At 49.5% G+C, this 22,483-nt stretch overlaps 1 protein-coding gene and 1 long non-coding RNA gene across 2 annotated transcripts in view; one reads left to right on the forward strand and one right to left on the reverse strand.

The window, feature by feature from the left end:
* The window catches only part of OLFM2 (olfactomedin 2), an 84,224-nt gene extending 63,526 nt beyond the window's left edge, over positions 1-20,698 (reverse strand). Inside the window, exon 1 of the mRNA XM_084783220.1 lies at positions 20,558-20,698. Within this exon, the coding sequence (XP_084639346.1) occupies positions 20,558-20,626 (69 nt within the window). The 5' untranslated portion in view covers positions 20,627-20,698. The remainder of the gene's footprint in view (positions 1-20,557) is intronic.
* Positions 291-8,499, forward strand: LOC311598240. Its single transcript, XR_014779518.1, has 3 exons — positions 291-548; positions 5,323-6,224; positions 7,783-8,499. It is a non-coding gene; the product is annotated as an uncharacterized lncRNA (long non-coding RNA).
* Positions 20,699-22,483: the final 1,785 nt, after the last annotated feature.

The raw sequence follows: 22,483 nt of genomic DNA on the forward strand, positions 1-22,483 counted from the left end.
CAGTTGGGGACTAAAGGAGAGTAGATTGTTCGAGACCTTTTAGATGTATGTGCACGTGTGTAGAAGCCAGAGGTGTAAATGGAGAGTTTTTCTCGGTATCTCTTTGCCTTGTCTCATTAATTAATTAATTAATTATAATTTTTTTGTTTAGTTAGTTTGAGACACAGTTTTACTGTGTAGCCCTGATTGGCCTCGGACTCATAGCGCTCCCACTGTCTTCCCTGTTGCTTGGACTAAAGGCATGGGAGGTTTTGTTGTTGTTGTTGTTGTTGTTGTTGTTGTTGTTGTTGTTGTTTTTGTTTTTGTTTTTGTTTTTTTGACAAGGTCTCTCACTGAGCTTGGAGCTCCCTGACTCAGCTAAGCTGGCTAGTTTAGGAGCCCAAGAGATCGTGTCTCATGCTCCCAGCAGCGGGAGTGCAGGCGTGCCACATCTGACTTTTGTTTGAGACGCTGACAATCTGAACTCATCATACTTGGACGGCGCGTGTCCTACCGAGTCTCGTGTCTCCAGCCCAGGAGTATACCTTTAAACGTGGTGACTAGGGAAGGTAAGCCACACCAGACGCTGGAGGAAAGAGCCATTTCAGTACCAGGAAACTTTCAGGTGATGGGGGAAAGCGCAGCGCGAAGGACCTGGGGCAAGCAGAGACCGCTTGAGCTGGAATGAGCTCAGAAAGGAGGACCCGGTCTGAGGTCTAGGGGAGGGGAGTAAGGCAGGACAGGAAGGGAAGATGGGAACAGGAAGATACAAGCGAGGGGATAACAATTGGGATGTAATTTGAATAATTACAACACCAACAAAACAACAACAACAACAAAAAGGATGACCCTACAGTGCTTTAAAAACAGATGTATCTGACATCAGACTCTCATCGCTTGGCTGTGGTGGGCCTCCAGGACCCACTCGAGACAGGCCTAGCGCACACAGCCATAAGTACGGAGAGCACTCATAAAGCATTCTTCTCCCTCCTCCATGCCTCCCAAACTCTTCTTACTAAAGATGTCCATATCCTTTCTGGACTGGCAAGATTGCCCTGTGGCTATTAGCCACCAAGCCTGAAATCTTGAGTTTGATCAACAGGGCACATACGGTAGAAGGAGAGAACTGATTCCCTCTAATTGTCACCTGATGTCCACATGGTTGCCATCGCATGTACACACACACACACACACACACACCACAATTCAATAACTTTCTAGTCTCCATACTCGTCCCCACCTCAAAACACCTTGTCATTTCCTAGCTCTGGCCCTGCTTCTCTGCCTTCTCCATCCCTAAATATCTAGATCTTTCCGCCTGCCCTTATTCTCCATTTCTGCACATGTATTTGGAGCGTCCTGTTTCCTGCCTCAGGACCTTTGCACTTGCTGTCCTGATATTTTTTTTTTTAAGATTTATTTATTTATTGCATATACAGTGCTCTGCCTGCTTGTACCCCTGCAGGCCAGAAGAGGGCATCAGATCACATTATAGATGGTTGTGAGCTACCATGTGGCTGCTGGGAATTGAACCCAGAACCTCTGGAAGAATAGACAGTGCTCTTAACCTCTGAGCCACCTCTCCAGCCCAGTGTCCCGGATAGTTGACAAACATTTTACTGCAGAAACCCAGGTGGGCTGCTCATGCCCTTCGCTCTGTCTCTGTCATGGTGGGGGTAAGCTACATGCCCCCTCCTCCAGAAAACTGTATCTCCTGGGCCTCTCTGCTCACTGGCTTCCTGTTGGGCTCAAGCACTTGGAAGGAACAGACTCAGAAGGGAGAAGTGGGACTATGGCTTCCTTTTATTTCTGCTTGGGGTCGGGGATGGGGTGGGACTTTCTTTTTTTTCTTTTTCAATTTTTCTAATTGCATTTATTTACCTGTTTATTTTTGTATGGGTGGGGCACAGAAGTGAAAGGGCATATTGTGAGAGTTTGTTCTCTCTTCTGCAGCATGGGGCCTGGTACACGTGTGGAGGCCAGAAGGGGGCATCAGATGCCCTCTATGGCTCTCCTCCTATCTATCTATCTATCTATCTATCTATCTATCTATCTATCTATCTATCTATCTATTTATGGTTTTTCAAGGCAGGGTTCTCTGTGTAGCCTTGGCTGTCCTGGGCTTACATTGCAGACCAGGCTGGCCTCGAACTCACAGGGATTCCCCCTGCCTCTGCCTCCCGAGTACTGGGATTAAAGGCGTGCGCCACCACCACCCAGCTCTCCTCCTATTTCTTTGAGGCACGATCTCTACCTGAACCTGGGACTTGAGTTTATTTGGCTAAACTGGAAGCCAGAGAGCCCCAGGGTTCCTTCTGCTCCGGGTCAGTCCCAGGCATGCATGGGACTCAGTGTGACTTCTCACATGAGTACTGGGATCCAAACGCTGTGGTTGTTCAGCAAAGCTTTAAAAGCTGAGTCATCTCAGGGCCCATGGGGGAAGGCCTGCCTGATTTGACCCTGAGTGACTGGGGCATCATTTTCTGTGCATTCATATGTATATGTGTGTTGGCATGTGGGGGAGGGTACAGAGTGTGGGGACATGCACTTGCCCGTGTGTGTGTGTGTGTGTGTGTGTGTGTGTGTGTGTGTGTGTGTGTGTACCCAAAGTCATTATCAGGTGTCTTTTTTCAGCGCTCTCCACTTTATTTATTGAGTCAGGGTCTCTTGGTTGAACCGATAACTTTCCAACCTGCCAGTCTAGACACCAGGCAGCTCCAGGTGTTTGGGTCACCTGGCCAGGACTAAAATGGACCCTGGGTTCTCAACTTGGGTCTTCATGCTTCTGCGGCAAGCCATGTCCCCAGACCTAAATGTTGTTTTTTGTGTTTATTTTTAGTCGTGTTTGCTTGTTTTCTGTGCTGGGGGTGGAACTCAGGGCCTCATACATGTTAAGCACACGTATGTGCTTCAGACTCACAGCCCTAGCTCCAACATGGCCCGAAAATAACCCAAAGAAACGTCCCTGGCCACCTCCCGAAGTCAGAGCCCTTAGCACCATCTACCTTTGCTTTAAGTACGGATTTATCAGATTTTTTTTCTTCAGTGCTGGGGATCAAGTCCAAAGTCTCAGACATGCTAGGCAAACACCCTACCATTGGGCTACATCTCCGGTCCCCACCCCTTTTGTTTAGATAGAGTCTAATGTAGCCCAGGCTAGCCTGTATGGCCAAGGGTGGCCTTGAACTGCTTCTCCTATTTTACCTCCTGGAGCCGGATGACAGGCTTATCAGTGGTTGGCTAAGTGTATCTCTGACCAAGGCTTATTTGTGGTCCAAATCTCCACTCAGAGTTCACACCTCCAACCCACCTGTTTCCCAGACACCCCGCTTGAGCATTTCATGTGATAAATAATTCATGTTGTCCACCACAATGGCATCCATTTAAAAATGTCAGAGGGGGCTAGAGAGCTGGCTCAGCAGAACACTGGCTGCTCTTCCAGAGGACCTAGGTTCAGTTTCAGCACCACAAGCCAGCTCTCAACCGTCTAACTCCAGTACTAGGTGATAAGGTAGCCTTTTCAAAAACCCTGGCATGCAGTGTACTTCTGTACGGTTAGGCACATACTTAATAATAGTTAAAAAGAGAGTATTGGGGCTGGAGAGATGGCTCAGCGGTTAAGAGCACTGATTGTTCTTCCAGAGGTCATGAGTTCAATTCCCAGCAACGACATGGTGGCTCACAACCATCTATAATGTGATCTGATGACCTTTTCAGCACTGTATGCATAATAATAAATATTTAAGAGAGAGAAAGAGAGAGAGAATCTGAGAGGCTGAGGAGATGGTCCAGTCCATAATGTGTTTGTCACATGAGGTCCTCAGTTCAGATCCCCAGAACACATGTAAAAACCTCACGTGGTGACCCACGTCTGTACTCTCTGTCCTGGGCATGGGGTATAGAGACAGGAAGACCCCTGGGGCCCACTCTCCAGGCAACATAGCTGCATCAGTGAGTTTCAGGCTTAGCGAGAGACTATCTCAAAAAATAATAATGAAATAGAGAAGTGACTGAGGAAAACACCCAAGATCAACCTGGGACCTCCACATACATCTGTACCCATGCACACACACACACACACACACACACACACACACACACACACACACACGCGCGCGCCCCCATGCGCACATGCACACAAGGGCTGGGCTGTCTCTGCTGGTAAAGTGCTTCCCTGCATGCATGAAGCTGGGGTTCCCTCCCCAGCACTGCATGGACCAGGTATGGAACACACCTATAACCCAGCACTTGGGAGCTAGAGGTAGGAGGATTAAGAGTTCAAGGCCAGCCTCAGCTACATAGTTTAGCTCTATAGTGAACTGGAAACCCTGACTAAAAAGAGAGATTTCTGATACCCCAAACACTTCCACTAGGAATATAAAATGTTGCCACTGCTTTGAGCTACAGCTTAGTAACTTCTGAGAAAGCTAAGTAGGAACGTGTCAGAAAACCCAAGGATCCCTCTACCCCAGAGCAATCAAAGGGTGAGTTTGCAGAAAGACACACACGTGACATTCATAGCGGTGGGCTCTCCAGTAACGAGCAAGCCAGCTGCCCATTACCTGGAGAATACATAAACAAATCAGGACCCTGATCTAACAGACCCTTCGGCCCCACAGAGGAGGAACTAGCAATGCCCACTCCAGCTTGCCTGGACCACAAAAGTTATTTTTCTAAGGAAAAGAAGCTGGAGAGAAAGGACCACAGAGTTTATGATCTCATTTATATAAAATATCCAGAAAAAGGCAAATCGATAGAGGCAGGCACGGTAGATTAGTGAATCCCTGGCACTGGCACGGGAGGTGGAAAAGGAGAATAAAGTGAGAATCAACAGGGGCCAAGGGAGGGGCTGGGGGAGGGTTCCACAAGGCTGATTTTGGTTTTTTGTTTTGTTTTGTTTGTTTTTGGTTTTTCGAGACAGGGTTTCTCTGTGTAGCCTTGGCTGTCCTGGACTCCCTTTGTAGACCAGGCTGGCCTCGAACTCACAGCGATCCGCCTGCCTCTGCCCCCCAAGTGCTGGGATTAAAGGCGTGCGCCACCACGCCCGGCCCTGTTTTCGGGTTTGTAACCCACACCTGTATGAAGCAGCTTTATTTGTATTTTATTTTTTGAGACAGAGTCTCATAACCCAGGCTGGCCTTGAACTCACTATGCAGCCAAGGAAGGTTGACCCTAAATCCTGCTCTCCGTGCCTCCTGCTCCTGCGCTGGGGATAAGAGGCGTGCATCACTACCCCTGACTTCTGCAGAGCTTGGGGGTGGGGGTTGGCGTGTAGAACCCAGGCCTTTGTGCAAGCTAGGCAAGCGCTCTACCCACTGGGCTGCAGCTGGTCTCTTTTTACAGGGTTTCACTGTGACGTCGTGCCCCTCCTGGAACTGGCCACACAGCCCTCACTGGCTTTGAACCTGCAACAGTCCTTCTGCCTCCACATCCAAGTGCTAGAATGACGCCTCATGCCTGCCGCGCACTCGACAAATATTCCCATCCTTACACGCTGTGATGCCTGTTCTTTTTTTTTTTTTTTTTTTTTTTTCTTTCTTTCTTTTTTCTTTTGGGTTTGGTTTTTCGAGACAGTGTTTCTCTGTGTAGCCTTGGCTGTCCTGGACTCGCTTTATAGACCAGGCTGGCCTCGAACTCACAGCGATCTGTCTGCCTCTGCCTCCCGAGTGCTGGGATTAAAGGCATGCGCCACCACTGCCCGGCCTTTGATGTCTATTCTTGGGTGCTGACTTGGCTACATCTGGAATTGACTAAAATTCAAGAGGCCGGGTACTCCTGTGAGGGGTTTTCCTTTTAATTTGCTTTTAATCCATACCCTTTGAGATGGGAAGATCCGCCTTTAAACTGGGCCACACCTATATAGGCTGGTGACACCCTATATAAAGGACATAGAAGAAGGAAGATTTTGCTCTTTGCCAGCTTGCCCTCGCTCTCTCTAGCAAGTTCACTCCTCCACTGGCATGGGGACTCCAACATATATACTGTGAAGACCTGCAGAGACATCAGCCTCATAGACTGAACACCTACTGGATTCTTGGACTTTCCATTGGTAGACAGCCATTGCTGGACTAGCTGGCCCACAGCCTGCAAGCCACTCTGATAAACCTAAATAAATAAATGAGTATATCCATCCACCCTCCACAATCCTTTTCTTCAAGACAGAGCCAAAGCCAGCCATCATGTGTGTTCATGTTCATGTCTGTACACCTGTGAGTGTGGGTGCACATGTACACGTGCTCAAGTAGGTAGGCCAGGTGTCTTCCTCTGTGGGTGCCAGACTTCTGGGGTTTTTGTTTGTTTGTTCTGTTCTGTTCTGTTTTGTAGTTTCTTTTTGTAGTCTTAGTTGTCCTGCAATTTACTCTGTAGACCAAGCTGCACTTGAACTGAGAGATCCACCTGCCTCTGCCTTGGAGTGCTGAGATTAAAAGCGTGTGCCACCACCACCCGGCTCCCACTTATATTTTGAGCCATTTCCTCACCCCATCTCCTTTTTGAGTCAGGGCCTCACTGTGTGGTTCTGGTGAGGTTAGAACTCTCTGTGTAGAGGAGGCTGCCCTTGAACTCACAGAGATTCACTTGCCTCTGCCTCCCAAGTACTGGAACTAAAGGTGTGTGCCACTACACACAGCAATAAACTCCATTTTAAAAATGAGTTAACAGGGGCTGCAGAGATGGCTCAGAGGTTAAGAGCACCACCTGCTCTTCCAGAGGACCTGAGTTCAATTCCCAGCAACCACATGGTGGCTCACAACCATCTATAATGAGATTTGGTGCCCTCTTCTGGCCTCCAGTTATAAAGCAGTTATATACATTAAATAAATAAATAAATAAATAAATAAATAAATAAATCTTCTTTAAAAAATAAAAATGAGTGGGGCTGGAGAGATGGCTCAGTGGTTAAGAGCACTGGCTGTTCTTCCAGAGGTCCTGAGTTCAATTCCCAGCAACTACATGGTGGCTCACAACCATTATAATGTGATTTGATGCCCTCTTCTGGCCTTCAGGGGTGCAAGCAGACAGAGCAATGTATACATAATAAATAAATAAGTTTTAAAAAATAAAAAATAAATAAAAATGAGTTAACAAGCCTGGGGATGGAGCTCAGTGGTGCTTTCCCAGAATGCATGTGGCTCTATGTTCAATCCCTAGAACAGCAAATTAAGAAAAAAACAAATGAGGACATTGAAGGACAGAGATGCTGAGAAACTTTCCCAAAGTCACCCAACATTTGGTCTCAGGATCTTTATGGAGCTGATTCATTTGGACTGATTCATAGTGGGGAGGAGTGGAAGTGGACTCCTACCTCACAGTATATACAAACATCAATCTTTGGGTTCTGGGAAGATATGGTAGTGGGTAAAGTTTGCTGTGCATGCACGAGAACTTGAGTTGACCCCTAGGACCCACATTTAAAAAGCACTGATGGTCTTACTCAGTGCTGAGTCCTGCCAACCTGCTGGGCAAGGCGTGGCCACTGGTGCAATAGTGTAATGGTGGTTATGGTGGTAACCAACCACTTCCTGTTGGATAAGGCATGGCCACTGGTGCAATAACGGAATAGTGGTTGTGGTGGTAATCAACCACTTCCTGTTGGATAAGGCGTGGCCACTGATGCAATAGTGGAATAGTGGTTATGGTGGTAACCAACCACTTCCTGTTGGATTTGAAGTCTACTGCACAGAAGGGAACTCCTGCCTGGTTCTGCAAAGCCCATGGTCAGAAGCCTGCGGCTCCTAGGGGGCGACCTCCCACTGATGTTTTGCTGCCCAACTGCCTTCTAAGTATTTACCTTTCTACCCATAGGTCACTCTCAGCCGTAAGCAGCGAAGCATCTCTCTGCAGTGTGCAGCAGTTAATGCGGAGACTCATAACTGCCGAATGCTGAACATAGGAGCTGCTGAGTGCTCAGCACTAAACGGGGCATCTATACCAAACCTCCCAGCCCAGCCCTCCACACCCAAGGCTCAGGTTCATCACAGGACAGGATGCGTAAAGACTGTAAGAGGCAGAGGATGGAGAGGAATGCCGTGACATGCTGGCCTCTGGACATGGCATGGCCACTGCACTCATGAACTTACAGTAGGTATGGCTACCTGTACAAGACCCAAGCAAGACCAGCAGGAAGTACTAATTGGTGTCCTGGGCTTAAAATAATAGGAAAGAACATAAAGATGGAGAGGAAATGTGTTGGGGCGTTAGGGAAGAGGCGGACGGGGGAGTTGGGAGTGGGCAGGAACAAGATATGTTGTTTTGGTGTGTTTTTTTATTTTCTGTTTTTGTTTTTTGTTTTTTAAGACAGGGTCTCTCTGTGTAGCCTTGGCTGTCCTAAACTCACTTTGTAGACCAGTCTGGCCTCGAACTCACATCCATTCGCCTGCCTCTGCCTCCCGAGTGCTGGGATTAAAGGCATGCGCCACCACTCCCAGCTAGGAACAAGATATGTTGTATACATGTATGAATTTGTCAAAGAATAAATAAAAGATAGCTTTTAAAAGAAAAAGAAAAAACGATGTATGCTGGTGTTTGTCTGTATCAGTGCTAGGGAGGCAGGACATCCCTGCACCTCACTAGCCAGCCAGGCTAGGCTACTTGGTGAACTCCAGGTCAGTGGGAGACTGTCTCCCAAAAATAAAGTGGCTGGCTCCTGAGAAATGACACTCAAAGTTGACTTTTGACCGCTACACAAATGTGCACATACACTCCACACATGCACACCCACACTAATACATATACTCACACTTACACATACACACACACACACATACACACACACACACACACACACACACTCAACCAATTCTGGGTGGATTATCCATCTAACAGTAAAGTTTTGGAAGAAAATACAGAACAGGGGGATGGAGAGATGGCTCAGAGGTTAAGAGCACTGTCTGCTCTTCCAGGGGTCCTGAGTTCAATTCCCAGCAATCACATAGTGGCTCACAACCATCTATACTGAGATCTGGTTCCCTCTTCGGGTGTACATGCAGGCAAAACACTGTGTATATGACAAATAAATAAATCTTTAGAAAATACAGAACAGTTATCTCCATTTCCGTGGGTATGATGTCAGTTTTGATTGTGAACTTGGTACAGTCTAGTTCACATAGGATTGCCTAGATTAGGCTGGCCTGTTGCTATGTCAGTAGAAGACTGTCTTGAGCGAATTCACTGGGATGGGAAGGCCCAGCCCACCATGGGCAGCACCATCCCCTAGATGCACACTCCCTGAACTGTCCAAAAGTGAAGGAAGCCAGCTGAACACTAGATTGCATTCTGCACTCTCTGTGCCTGACTATGGATTCAATGAAACCAGCTCCTACAAGCTGTGGGCACCTTGACTTCCCTGTTTCTGTAGACCAAGAAACCGCGCATTGTAAAAGCAAACACTTCTGCCCCTAACTACTTTTGTCCAACAGCTGCTTGGGAGGCTGAGGCAGGAAGATCAAGAATGAGAGCCCACCAGCCTGGTCTACAAAGCGAGTCCAGGAGAGTCAAGTCTACACAGAGAAACCCTGTCTCGAACCCCCCCCCCTTCCCCAAAATGAGAGCCCAGCTCAAAATAAAAAGTAAAAAAAAAAAAAAAAGGCTGGGAATTTGTCTCAGTGGGCAGCGAGCTCTCCTAGTGTGAAGCTCTGGGTTTCATCCCCAGGCCACATAAACTTGGTGTGATACTTCACACCTGTCACCCCAGCACTCTGGAGGCCAAGGCAGAAGGATCAGGAGGCTGAAGGCCATGCTGGCTATATGAGCCTCTGTCCTCCCCCATCCCGTCTCCTGGAGTCGGGAGGAGTGGCTGGGGAGACGCTCAAGGAGTAAAACACAGGTGCGAGGATGGGAGTTTGGACTCACAACCCACTCGGTGCCAGTGGGCGTGTTGGTTAGCCTGCTTCAGTGCTCAGGAGGAGGCCTGGGGATACCCAGCTAGCTCCAGCCAGTGAACTCTGGGTTCCATCAAAGGTCCTCCCTCAACGTATAGGGTGGAGAACAATCCAGGAGGACATCCAACCTCTGGCCTCTGAATGCACACACACACATGTACAAGTGCACACACACACACACACACACACACACACACACACACACACATGTGCACCTCCATGCACAGGTGTATGCCTTTAAACAGCCTTTACACATGTACACACAACAACAACAACAACAACAACAACAACAGGCATTTAATCTGTGTGAGATATCTACATGCCAATAACAGGTACTTAACATTATGAGTCATTAGAGTGTCCATTAGCCCCTCAAGGGGAAGGAACCAATCTTATGGCCATCAGAATATCTCAGAAGGAAAAACAAGACCACACTAGGAATCCAAAAGACGTGAAACAGCCCAGTATAATGGTTTATTTTCATATCTACCAGAAACTGTATTTATTTCCCACATAACCTAGCAACCCCACTTCTGGTCATATATAGTAGATCTTCATAATTCACAGATTCTTTTATTCATTTATTTATTGTTTGTTTGTTTTGAGACAGGTTTTCTCTGTGCAACAGCCCTGGCTGTCCTGGAACTTGCTTTGTAGACCAGGCTGGTCTTGAACTCTCAGAGATCTGCTTGCCTCTATCTCTGGAATGCTGAGATTAAAGGTGTGAGCCACCATGCCTGGCTCTTTTATTTATTTCTATTTATGTTCGTGTGTATATCTGCATATGAGTATGTGCACATGTGAGTGTAATGCCCACAGAAGTCAGACGCCCCAGGTATTAGATGCCCTGGGGCTATAATTTTGGTAGTTGTCAGCTGCCCCATGTGGGTGCCAAGGACCAAACTTGGATCCCCTGAAAGAGGGACAAAAATTCTCCTGAGCCATCTCTCAGCCGCATGATTCTCAGACTCTTCATGGACAAACGCATCTACTCCACGCGAATTTTTATCTCTGTGTTTATGCTGTGACTTGCAGAGGCCTCTGTGGTCACAATATTGAGTAAGATGATGTGCAAGTTCCCAACTGGGGTTAAACCAGGTCATGCTGGTTTTTCTGATTTCATACCAGAAATAATGAACTTTTGGTGTACTTAGAACCAAATTTTGATGCTAGCCTCCTGACACTTTGGTTGCTTTTCTAAAACATCATCTCACATACCCCAGGATAGCCTCAAAGTTGCTATATAGCCAAATCCGGCTTTGAACTCCTGATCCTCCTGCCTCCACCTCCCAGTGCTGGCATCACAGGAGTGCTCTCCATCACACCCAGTGCTGGCATCACAGGAGTGCTCCATCACACCCAGTGCTGGCATCACAGGAGTGCTCCATCACACCCAGTGCTGGCATCACAGGAGTGCTCCATCACACCCAGTGCTGGCATCACAGGAGTGCTCCATCACACCCAGCTTCTGTGGCTCCTGAGCACTGTACCAATTAAGCCATCTCCAAAACTAATGCTGAGCTTTGTTTGTTTTGGATTTTGAGAGACAGGGTCTTCTTATGATCCTTCATTGCATTGATCATTTAGCAGTGTGTGTGTGTGTGTGTGTGTGTGTGTGTGTGTGTGTGTGTGTGTGTGTGCGCGCGCTTCATGCCCATGGGTGTTTTGCGTGGTGCCTGGGGGGTATGTCAGAAAATGGCATCTGTGTCTCTGGAACTGTAGTTACAGGTAGTTTTTAGCTGCCATGTGAGTGCCAGGAACCAAAGCTGAGTTCTACGGAAGAGCAGCCACTGCTCTTAACCACTGAGTTATCTCTCTAGCCCTGTGCTGCTTTCTGACAACTCAACAACTTCTGAAATCCTTAACTTAGAAGTCAAGGTCTTTCTAGCCAGATTACAACCACCCTTTCACATTTCCCTCTAACCTCATGTCTCACGGGCACCATCCCTACCCATCCTGACCTAAGTTCCCGTCCACATCTCATGGGCACCATCCCTACCCATCCTGTGTTCCCATCCACATCTCATGGGCACCATCCCTACCCATCCTGACCTAAGTTCCCGTCCACATCTCATGGGCACCATCCCTACCCATCCTGTGTTCCCATCCACATCTCATGGGTACCATCCCTACCCATCCTGACCTAAGTTCCCGTCCACATCTCATGGGCACCATCCCTACCCATCCTGTGTTCCCATCCACATCTCATGGGTACCATCCCTACCCATCCTGAGTTCCCATCCACATCTCACGGGCACCATCCCTACCCATCCTGACCTAAGTTCCCGTCCACATCTCATGGGTACCATCCCTACCCATCCCGAGTTCCCATCCACATCTCATGGGTACCATCTCTACCCATCCCGAGTTCCCATCCACATCTCATGGGTACCATCCCTACCCATCCTGAGTTCCCATCCACATCTCATGGGTACCATCCCTACCTGACCCGAGTTCCCATCCATATCTCATGGGTACCATCCCTACCCGACCTGAGTTCCCATCCACATCTCATGGGTACCATCCCTACCCATCCCGAGTTCCCATCCATATCTCATTGGTACCATCCCTACCCGACCTGAGTTCCCATCCACATCTCATGGGTACCATCCCTACCTGACCTGAGTTCCCATCCATATCTCATGGGTACCATCCCTACCCATCCCGAGTTCCCATCCACATCTCATGGGTACCATCCCTACCTGACCCGAGTTCCCATCCACATCTCATGGGTACCATCCCTACCTGACCTGAGTTCCCATCCATATCTCATGGGTACCATCCCTACCCATCCCGAGTTCCCATCCACATCTCATGGGTACCATCCCTACCCATCCCGAGTTCCCATCCACATCTCATGGGTACCATCTCTACCCATCCCGAGTTCCCATCCACACCTCATGGGTACCATCCCTACCCATCCTGAGTTCCCATCCACATCTCATGGGTACCATCCCTACCTGACCCGAGTTCCCATCCATATCTCATGGGTACCATCCCTACCTGACCCGAGTTCCCATCCACATCTCATGGGTACCATCCCTACCCGACCTGAGTTCCCATCCATATCTCATGGGTACCATCCCTACCTGACTCGAGTTCCCATCCACATCTCATGGGTACCATCCCTACCCATCCCGAGTTCCCATCCTCAGAAACCATGCATTTCCAGCTCATGTCGGGTTGGGAAATGATCATCTATATACAGCGCTTGTGTTGCACTGAGCCATATCCCCAGGCCCTCCCTTGGGATTCTAGGCAGAGACTCTACAGATGAGCCATGCCCCTAGCCTCTTTTTAGTTTATTTTGAAACAAAGGCTTGCTAAGTTGCCATGCCAGCCTTCAACATTCAGTTTTTGTGCCTCAGCCTTCAGAGGGCTAAGATGGCAGGCATGCACCACCATGACCAGCTTGCATCTGTCTCTTGGACTTGTGAACTGTCAGACACTCCACAGCAAGCTGTATCTCATCTTTCTGTGTCTCCGGTGCCTCACTCTGAAGCTACCAGAAAAACAAGTAAAAGAAAGTATCCATCTCGTGGTGTGTTTGCTGTGTTTTTCTTTCTTTTATAAATTTTTTAAAAAGTTATTTATTCATATTTCATCTGAATTGGTGTTTTACCTGCACGTACGTCTGTGTGAGAATGTCGGATGCCTTGGAGTTAGACAGTTGTGAGCTGCCATGTCAGTGCTGGGGATTGAACCCAGGTCCTCTGGAAGAACAGTCAGTGGTCTTGACCTCTGAGCCACCTCTCAGGCCCTACTGTGTTTTTCCTGAAGATAACTTCACTGATGAAGAGTTGTGTATCCATGACCCTAACTGGATTTAATTTTGGATTTCTTTATTTTGTGCAGTAACATTTTTATAGTTCTGTCTGGAAAGGAGGGCTTGGTACCCAGTAGTACAGATCATTAGAACTCTGTGAAAAGGAGCTGGCAAGATGGCAAAGGCAACTGCTGCCAAGGCTGATGACCCGAGTTCTAGCTCTGGGACCCTTATGGTAGGAGAGAACTGACTCATGCAAGCTGTCCTCTGACCTCCAGAACCACACACACATGCCCACACAATAAATAAATAAATGTAATTTTTAAGGAGAGAAAGTAGGAGCTGGGGGAACGGCTCAGTGGGTGGAGACGTGACTTCAGGTTCCCAGCGCCCACGTAAATGTCACGTGGACACGGTCTGCTTGGAGTCTCGGCCCTCACAAGGAGGAAACTGGATCTCCAGGGACAGCTGACTTGCTAGACTCACCAAATCAGCAGCTCCAGGTTCATGGAGAGATAGCGCCACAACAAAAAGTAGAAAGCAACCCAGGAAGACCACAGATGCCAACCTCTGGCCTTCACAAGCACATGCACCCACACACATGCTAACATATACACACTTGCACATGGGAGTTGGGGTCGGAGAAGGAGCAGGCACCAGGAGAGTCCTGGGTTTCCTGGCACTGAGGCGAATAGGCTTTCCAAACACACCTTAGGACCACTCTGACGGTTCCTGCTTCCTCTTAGATTGGCCTGAGGCACGAATGTACCAAGTGTAACAGGACTGCTGCCGTCCTGGGGGTTAGTGTGGATTCTTAGCTCTCTGAATGTGGGAGCACAGTCTGTCACTCCTGGGGTGACAGTACCCAGCCAGTATTTGATAAGCTCCAGGACAGTGAGAGATCCTCTCTCAAAAACACAAAGTGCAACGGGCGAGAAGGTTCGAGACTAAAGTGGCCTGTCTCCAGACCTGAAGACCTGAGTTCCACCCTGGAACCCAAAGGAATCCCCAAAGTTGTCCTCTGACTTCCACGTGAGCACCAGACCAAGAACTCTCCCCTTCCCAAATAAATAAACGTGATGTAAACAAATAAAAAAGCCAGGCAGTGGTGGCTCATGCCTTTATTCCCAGCACTCTGGAGGCAGAAACAGGCAGATCTCTGTGAGTTCGAGGCCAGCCTGGTCTATAGAGAGAGTTCCAGGACAGCCAAGGCTACACAGAGAAATCAAAACCAACCAACCAACCAAACAAACAAAAAATAAGTGAAGTGCTTTCGAGGAGCCCCAGTTGAGGTACGTCTGGTTTTTATATGTACACATGCGCACGTGCTTACACACACTCACACATACATGCATAAACACAAGCATGGGTGAACACACACACACACCTTTCATGTCCTGCACAAACCTCACTCCACCACTAGGTGTCGCCCCAGTTCCTCAGTTTTGGGCCCCGGGCGCAGCCCCAGGAGGCTCTTCCTGCAGTTTATCCAGATTTCCCTGCCCCCAGTCAAGCTGGGATGTTAACACCTTGGAAAAGACAAGCAAGTTCAGCGCGTCCCTCCATGAAATTTCAGCTTCAGCTTGACACCTATGATCTCAGGCCCCTCCCTTGGTACTGGGGTTCCCACTTCTCTGGGGGTTTGTGTTCTGAAGTTAACAGCAACCAGAAAAGATTCTATGGGAAATCCCAGAACTATGTAGATCATACATTTTATTTTGTTTTGTGATAAGGTCCCATTTTGTAACGGGAGGAAGTGGAGCTATACCCCAGCCTGATTTGTTCGGTTTTTAGAGCTGGGAAGGGAGGTGTTCGGGGTGGGGGTGGGGTGTCTCATGTAGCCAAAGCTGGTCTCAAACACTCTATGTTATGTAATAGAGCAGAGGTTCTCAAGCTCACTAGTGCTGTGACCTTTTTTCTTTTTTTGTTTTTTGTTTTTTGTTTTTTTGTTTTTCAAGACAGGATTTCTCTGTGTAACAGCTCTGGCTGTCCTAGAACACTCTCTGTAGACCAGGCTGGCCTCGAACTCACAGAGATCTGCCTGCTTCTGCCTCCCGAGTGCTGGGATTAAAGGCATGTGCACCACCACCACCTGGCCTTTTTTTTTTTTCTTTTAAAAAATATTTTATTTATTTATTTTATGTATGAGTGCTCCACCTGCATGGACACCTGCAGGCCAGAAGAGGGCATCAGATCCCAGTATAGATGGTTGTGAGCCACCATGAGGTTGCTGGGCATTGAACTCAGGACCTCTGGAAGAGCAGACAGTGTGCTCTTATCCACTGAGCCATCTCTCCAGCCCCCTGCTGCGACCTTTTAATACAGTTCCTCATTTGTGGCAGTCCCCAACCATAAAACTATTTTGTTGCTATTTCATAACTGTAATTTGCTGTTATGGGTCATAATGCAAACATCTGGTGTTCAGGATGTCTGACATTCAGCCCCCAACGCGTCACAACCCACAGGTTGAGAATTTCTGTAGTGGAGGAAGACCTTGAATTCCCTTCACCTCCCAAGTGCTAGAATTTTGGCATTTGACAGCACGCTCGGTTTTGTGTGTGCGGAGGACTGGAGCTCAGAGCTTCCTACACAACAGGCAAGCATCCTGTCCACACACCTCCAGGCCTCAATCACCTCAATTCTTACGTTTTCAGTTTTCCCCTCTTCTTAGCAGCATGAGGAAACCATCCCTTCACACACTGTTTCCACTCTCTGTGTGCGTCTCTGCTGCCAGTTACCCCGTAATGCCCTCAGGGGCCGCAGTGCTCAGGTGTGTCCGAGCATCTCTTGCTTCACATTGTAACAGTCTCCAATAAATGATTTTAGATGGCTGGTCACAACAGGCTTCTTAGAGAGAGTGATTTAAGCCAAAAGAGGAGGAGGCACTGAAGTAACTGTCCCTAGAGGAGCAGCACCCAGGTACACAGGAGGGAAGGGAGCGTGCAAAGGCCCTGGGGCATATGAGTAAACTGAACTAGTCATTCCTCCTCCCATGAGGACCCCGGAAAAGCACTGGCCCCAAGCCCAGATAACACGAAGATGAAGCTAAGGTGTCGCCCTACCGCTTGAGAGGTAGAGGAAGAGGATCAGGTATACAAGGCTCTCCGTGGCTACATGGTGAGCTCCATCCTGGTCTACAAATAACTTTGTCTCAACAAAACCTAAAATATTGCCAGGCGGTGGCGGCGGCGCACGCCTTTAATCCCAGCACTTGGGAGGCAGAGGCAGGTGGATCTCCGTGATTTGGAGGCCAGCCTGGACTACAGAGCGAGTTCCAGGACAGCCAGAACTGTTACACAGAGAAGCCCTATCTTGAAAAAAAAAAAACCAAAATAAATAAAAATAAATAAAATAAATTGCCTCAGGGGTTAAGAGCACTGGCTGCTCTTCCAAAGGTCCTGAGTAAAAAAAAAAAACAAAAAAAAAAAACTAAAATATTTTAAAGTAATGCAAAGCTAGACTTCAGGGAGGACTTCTGGGTGTCAAGAAGAGGACGAGTCTCCAAGAGGAGATGGCAGGCTTGGGCTGTCAGGGTCTCGGCAGCTCTAAAGTCAAGCACTTGGGCGGGAGAGCTGGCTCGGTGAGCAAAATGTTTGTGACACCAGCTCGTGAACCAGACTTCGGATGCCCAGCACCCACCTCTCATTCCTTTAAGGCTTTACTTTTACGAGCCCAGCGGTGGTGGCCCACACCATTCTCGGGAGGCAGAGGCAGGCGGATCTCTGTGAGTTCGAGGCCAGCCTGGTCTACGGAGGTGTTCCAGGACAGCCAGGGCTACACAGAGAGACCCTGTCTCGAATAGAACAGTGATGATGACGGCAACAGAAGAGTGACTTTTTATTTTTCAGTTTATGTGTGTGTGCCTGTTCCTGGAGGCCAGAAGAGTGGGTTGGGTCCCCTGGAGCTGGATTTACTGGTGGTTGTGAGCTGATCCTGTGGCCAGGCCTGTGAGGTACGGTCTTTACTGACATAGGAAAGACTAGCCCAGGGTGGGCAGCACCATCTGTAGGCAGGTGGGCCGGGCTGTATAAGCTGGTTGAGCAAAGAGCAGTGAACCACGGTCCCGGCTTGAGTGCTGGCCTGCGCCCTCCCCCCCCCCCCCCCCCCCCGCAGTGATAGCCTACCACCTGAAGTGTAAGCCAGGTAACCGGCATTTGTCAGAGTGCTGTACCACAACACAGAAAGCGAACTAGAACAAACACCAAGCGCTCTTGACCTCTGACCTCTGAGCCATTGCTCCAAGATCGCCACCCCCATCTCCATCCACTCTTTAATCTCCTTTAGGGGGTGCGCAGGCTGGCCTTGAACTCTGGATGTGAGGGAGAATGACCTTGAATTCCTAGTCTCTCTCTCTCTCTCTCTCTCTCTCTCTCTCTCTCTCTCTCACACACACACACACACACACACACACACACACGTGCACATGCACATACACATACAGACACACACACACACACACACACACACACACACACACCATACACACAGACACACACACAGGGTTACAGATGTGGACCACCATGCCTAGCTTCCTACTTGTGATTTTTTTCCCCCTATTTGCATAGGATTATATACGGATGCAGCTCTTGGAGCTGTTTTACACATTTTTGTGGTTTCATCTGTCTGCTGCGCTGAAGGTCAGCTCCAGGAGGGCTGGGCCTCCCTGCTTCATCAAATCTGGTGACTATATGGCTGAGGAACTGATTGCTCAGAAAGGGCTCGGCTGGGCCTGAGGATAGGCAGGGCCACCTCCCTCGGAACCCCATCCCTTTTTCTCTTCTTCCCCTTGTGGAGACAAGCCATGGTAACCACTGGGTATTTTTTAGCCATTACGTGGCTCCCCCAGTGGCCACCTGGAGCAGTGCAGCCAGTGACTGATGCCCCAAGAGACCCCTATTTCAACACCCCGCCCACCTGCCCCACCCCCACCCCGCGTGCTCCAACCGGCGCCCCCTCCCTTGCTCTCTGATTAACCCCATCCGCAATCAGCCCCGCCCCAAGTCCCACCCTCTAACCCACAGGGTCTTTCATCAAACTGGCCAGGGGGTTGGAAATCTAGGGGGTGACTCAATTACCCTCAGAAACTAAAGTTGCTTCCCCTCCTGGTTCATCTTTTCCAGCCATATTTCACGTGTGTGTGTGTGTGTGTGTGTGTGTGTGTGTGTGTGTGTGTGTGTGTGTTTTGTTGTTGTTGTTGGGGTTTTTTGTTTTTGTTTTTTCCTCTTTTACACGTGCTGTGTCTAGTTTCTTTTGAGCTATCATTTTGAGTGCACACTTGGCCCAATCAGCTGCACCTGCCCCCTGTCCCTGTGTGCTTCAGCTGAGATTGGGCTGAGAGCAGGTGACCTCACAACCTCTCCTTGTAGAAATCCTACACGGATCCTAATCTCTGTCTCTGTCAGCGCAGGCAGTCACATGTAACTACTCCTGATTCCCTCTTAGCCAGAAGAGGAAAGGTGGTCAGACCTTGATATTGTGAGTTCCTACCTGGAAACCCCGCCTAGTCATGTCTACCCAGGCAGTGTAGAGTGGATTATTTACCAAATGCTGAGTGTGACGACGTTCAGGAGAGACAGCCTCCGTTCTACCCTGTCTGTGCTGCTCCTGCGCTGTCTGGGCTTAAGCGACTGACCTAACTTTTCTGTGCCTCAGTTTCCCCATCTCTTCACCTTGTCACGCTCCTGTAGGGCACCCAGAGGATTCAGCACCTTAGCTCCTGCTGTGTTTGTGGTACAAGCTTGACCATCAGCCTTTCTACAATGTTTGCTATTATGATACTGTTTTATTGATACCAGCTTCCTGACTCGCTCACACATGAGATCTCCGGGGTATTCCCATCCCTAAAATGGAGGAGGAATCAGATTTCTCAATACTAGAAGAAAGCTTGGACCTTCCACGTTTTGCAAAGCTCTCTAAGCTTGACCAAAAGACGGGGTACCACAGGGAGCCACTGCATCTGCCAGACCAGGAACGGGTGTGCAAAGAGGCAATACACACAGGGCCTGGATGTCACGTTTGCATACACAGCCTGTCACCCTGAACATCCCGTTTTAGACTGATGTATTCAACCAAAGGCACAGAGTGCCCTCACATGGCCACACACCTGACTGTCACTCGAGTTTTGGAGAACCCAGGCATCTGGGCACAGCCATGAGGACAACTGTCACACCCCATTATTGACATACAGCTGGAGCCGCTGAACACACCAGAGAGATTCACAAGTCCTCATGCCGGGTTACACAGCCAGTCACAGACAGACCCACAACTCTCATCTATCATCACACCGGCCCTCGGTCACCCCGCCCCCACTGTCACTCACACACCCTCCAACACACACGTACAAGCACCCTCCTCCAGTCACACACCCCAATTCACTCACATTTGAAGACACACACACCAACTCCCCTGGGTCACACCCAGCCACAACACAAAGACACACGTTTCCCTGGCACCCGGCAGCTGCACGCACCTGGTGCACATCCCTGTCAGTCATTTACACGTGAGTCCCGCCCCCTTCCCCACTATAGGGGTGCAGGCAATGGATGGGGGAGCTTTAGAAGCTAAGCATCCTAGCCAAGATGGGCAAGTGACAGGCGACACCCCAACGCCCCCCTGAAGTTTCCCTCCCCAATCTCACACCTAGAGGGTGGGGTGTGAGCTGTGGATCATCGAGGGGGTTGGAACCCCAAAACGAGGATCTCCTCAATCTCCCCAAATTGAGGTTGCATTGGGTGTCCCCAGGGTTTCCCCAAAGGAGGGTGGATGTTCCAGCCCCTCCTTTGCTGCGTGCGACCTTCCCCATACGCCCCTCGCCATCCTGCAGTTGTTTGAAGGGGAGGCTGGTGGGACCCCAAAGCTCTTGTTCGCGGGACCCCTCCAGCTCAGGTCGCCTCCAGCGCTCCCCAGCGTCCGCACCTGCCCGCGGGGCCCCTACCTGTCCGGCGAGGCCTGGGCAGAGCAGCCACAGCAGCAGCGACAACCGCGGGACCGTGAGCGGCCACATGACGCGCCCCCCGCCCGACAGGCGCCTGGGTAATGGGGACCCGCCGCCAGGCGCGACCCCGCCCGCCCGCCCGGGCGACCCGAGCGCCTCCTCCCCGCCTCGCCCGCGGCCGGGATTCCACCCCACCCCCGCCCCGCGCCCAGCCTTTGTCGCGGGCTCCGCCCCCAGCCCCGCCCCCAGCCCGGTTCGGGGCGACAGCGCCGTAGAGTGGGGTCCCTGCCAGCAGGTGGGGAGCTGACACCGGTGAACGAGGGGAGCCGGGGGCCAGATTCAGCAGCCCCCAAACTCTCCTGCCCCATAAACCTAGGTGTGAAAGGTCACTAGATGGGGGAGGGGGACTGTCACGTGCTTGTCAATTCACCTTCCTAGGATTTTCCCACGATAAAAATGGGGCAGGAGGAGAGATGGGGGGAACTGCGGAGTGGGGGTGGGGGGGGGTAGTAGAAAAAGAGATTCAATAATCAACAGGAAAACTGAGGCACTGACTGGGAAATTGGAAGTTGGGGAGGGAGTGAATGCCAGGAGGGAAGGTGGGGCAGAGGGGGCACAAAGCCAAAGAGCAAAGCCTGGGGTGGTGCACACCTGTTACCAAGTGCTAGGCAGACAGAGGCGGAGGGATTGGAAGTTCAAAGCCAGCCTGGGCTATATGGTGGGTCTCCATCCAGCCAAGACTGCAGAATAAGACACTATTTCAAAACACACACACACACACACACACACACACACACACACAGACACCCCAGTCATGGTGGCACACACCTTCAATCCCAGCACTAGGGGCTCTCTGTGGTCAGCAAATTCTACATAGCCAGTTCCGGGCCAGGCAAAGCTATAAAGCTGCGGTTCTCAACCTTCCTATCGCTGGGACCCTTTAATACGGGTTCTCACGTTGTGGTGACCCCGCCCATAAAATCATTTCATTGCTGCTCTATAACTGTAATTTTGCTACTGTTATGAATCATAATGTAAATATCTATGTTTTCCACTGGTCTTAGGATCCCAAACGGTGGAGACCCACAGGTTTATAGTTTAAAGAGAGACCCTGCTTAAAAATAAATAAATAAATATTTGAGACAAAAAACCATTCTCAGCAAATTTGAGGCCAATCTGAAATACTTGAGACCCTGTCTCAAAACCAAACAAAAAACACATTAAAAAAGGGACTCAGTGGGTAAAAGCGCTTGCCACCAACCCTGATGACCTAAATTCAATCCCCAAGACCCTCATGGAAATTGTCCTCTGACATGCACACACATCTGCACAGACATAGAAAATAAAATTTTTTTTAATGTATAAGAAAAACATTAAAAGGTGAGAGTGGAGTAATGAGCAGAAGGGACACTTTGACCAGCAGTGGGATGAGTAGGTGGGTGATCATTCTTCAGCCGGGCGTGATGGCGCACGCCTTTAATCCCAGCACTCGGGAGGTAGAGGCAGGCAGATCGCTGTGAGTTCAAGCCCAGCCTGGTCTACAAAGCGAGTCTAGGACAGCCAAGGCTACACAGAGAAACCCTGTCTCCAAAAGCCAAAAAAGCAAGCAAGCAAACAAACAAACAAGGGGGCATATCTCATGGACCCTCCCTCAGGTCACCCACTTCCCACAGGTCCTTATGGTGAAAGCGCTCCCTCCTCCTCAGCCACACCTCTCTCCAGTTTTATTGGTGGAAGATGACACGCTTCTCAAGAGAATCAAAATATTAGCCAGGCCTCAGGCCTCATTTGCATATGAATAGCAAGCATCCCTGTCTGGTCTTCTTCTGGGAGACTCTGCAGTCTTTGTCTGCTCCTCAGTACTAGCCAGGAGTGTCCCCAGTCACCTTCCCTTCCGGAAGTCTCTGAATGGCACCTTTGTTCTTT

Source organism: Acomys minous, assembly GCF_964271855.1.
Source record: "Acomys minous genome assembly, chromosome: 5".
NCBI lineage: Eukaryota > Metazoa > Chordata > Mammalia > Rodentia > Muridae > Acomys > Acomys minous.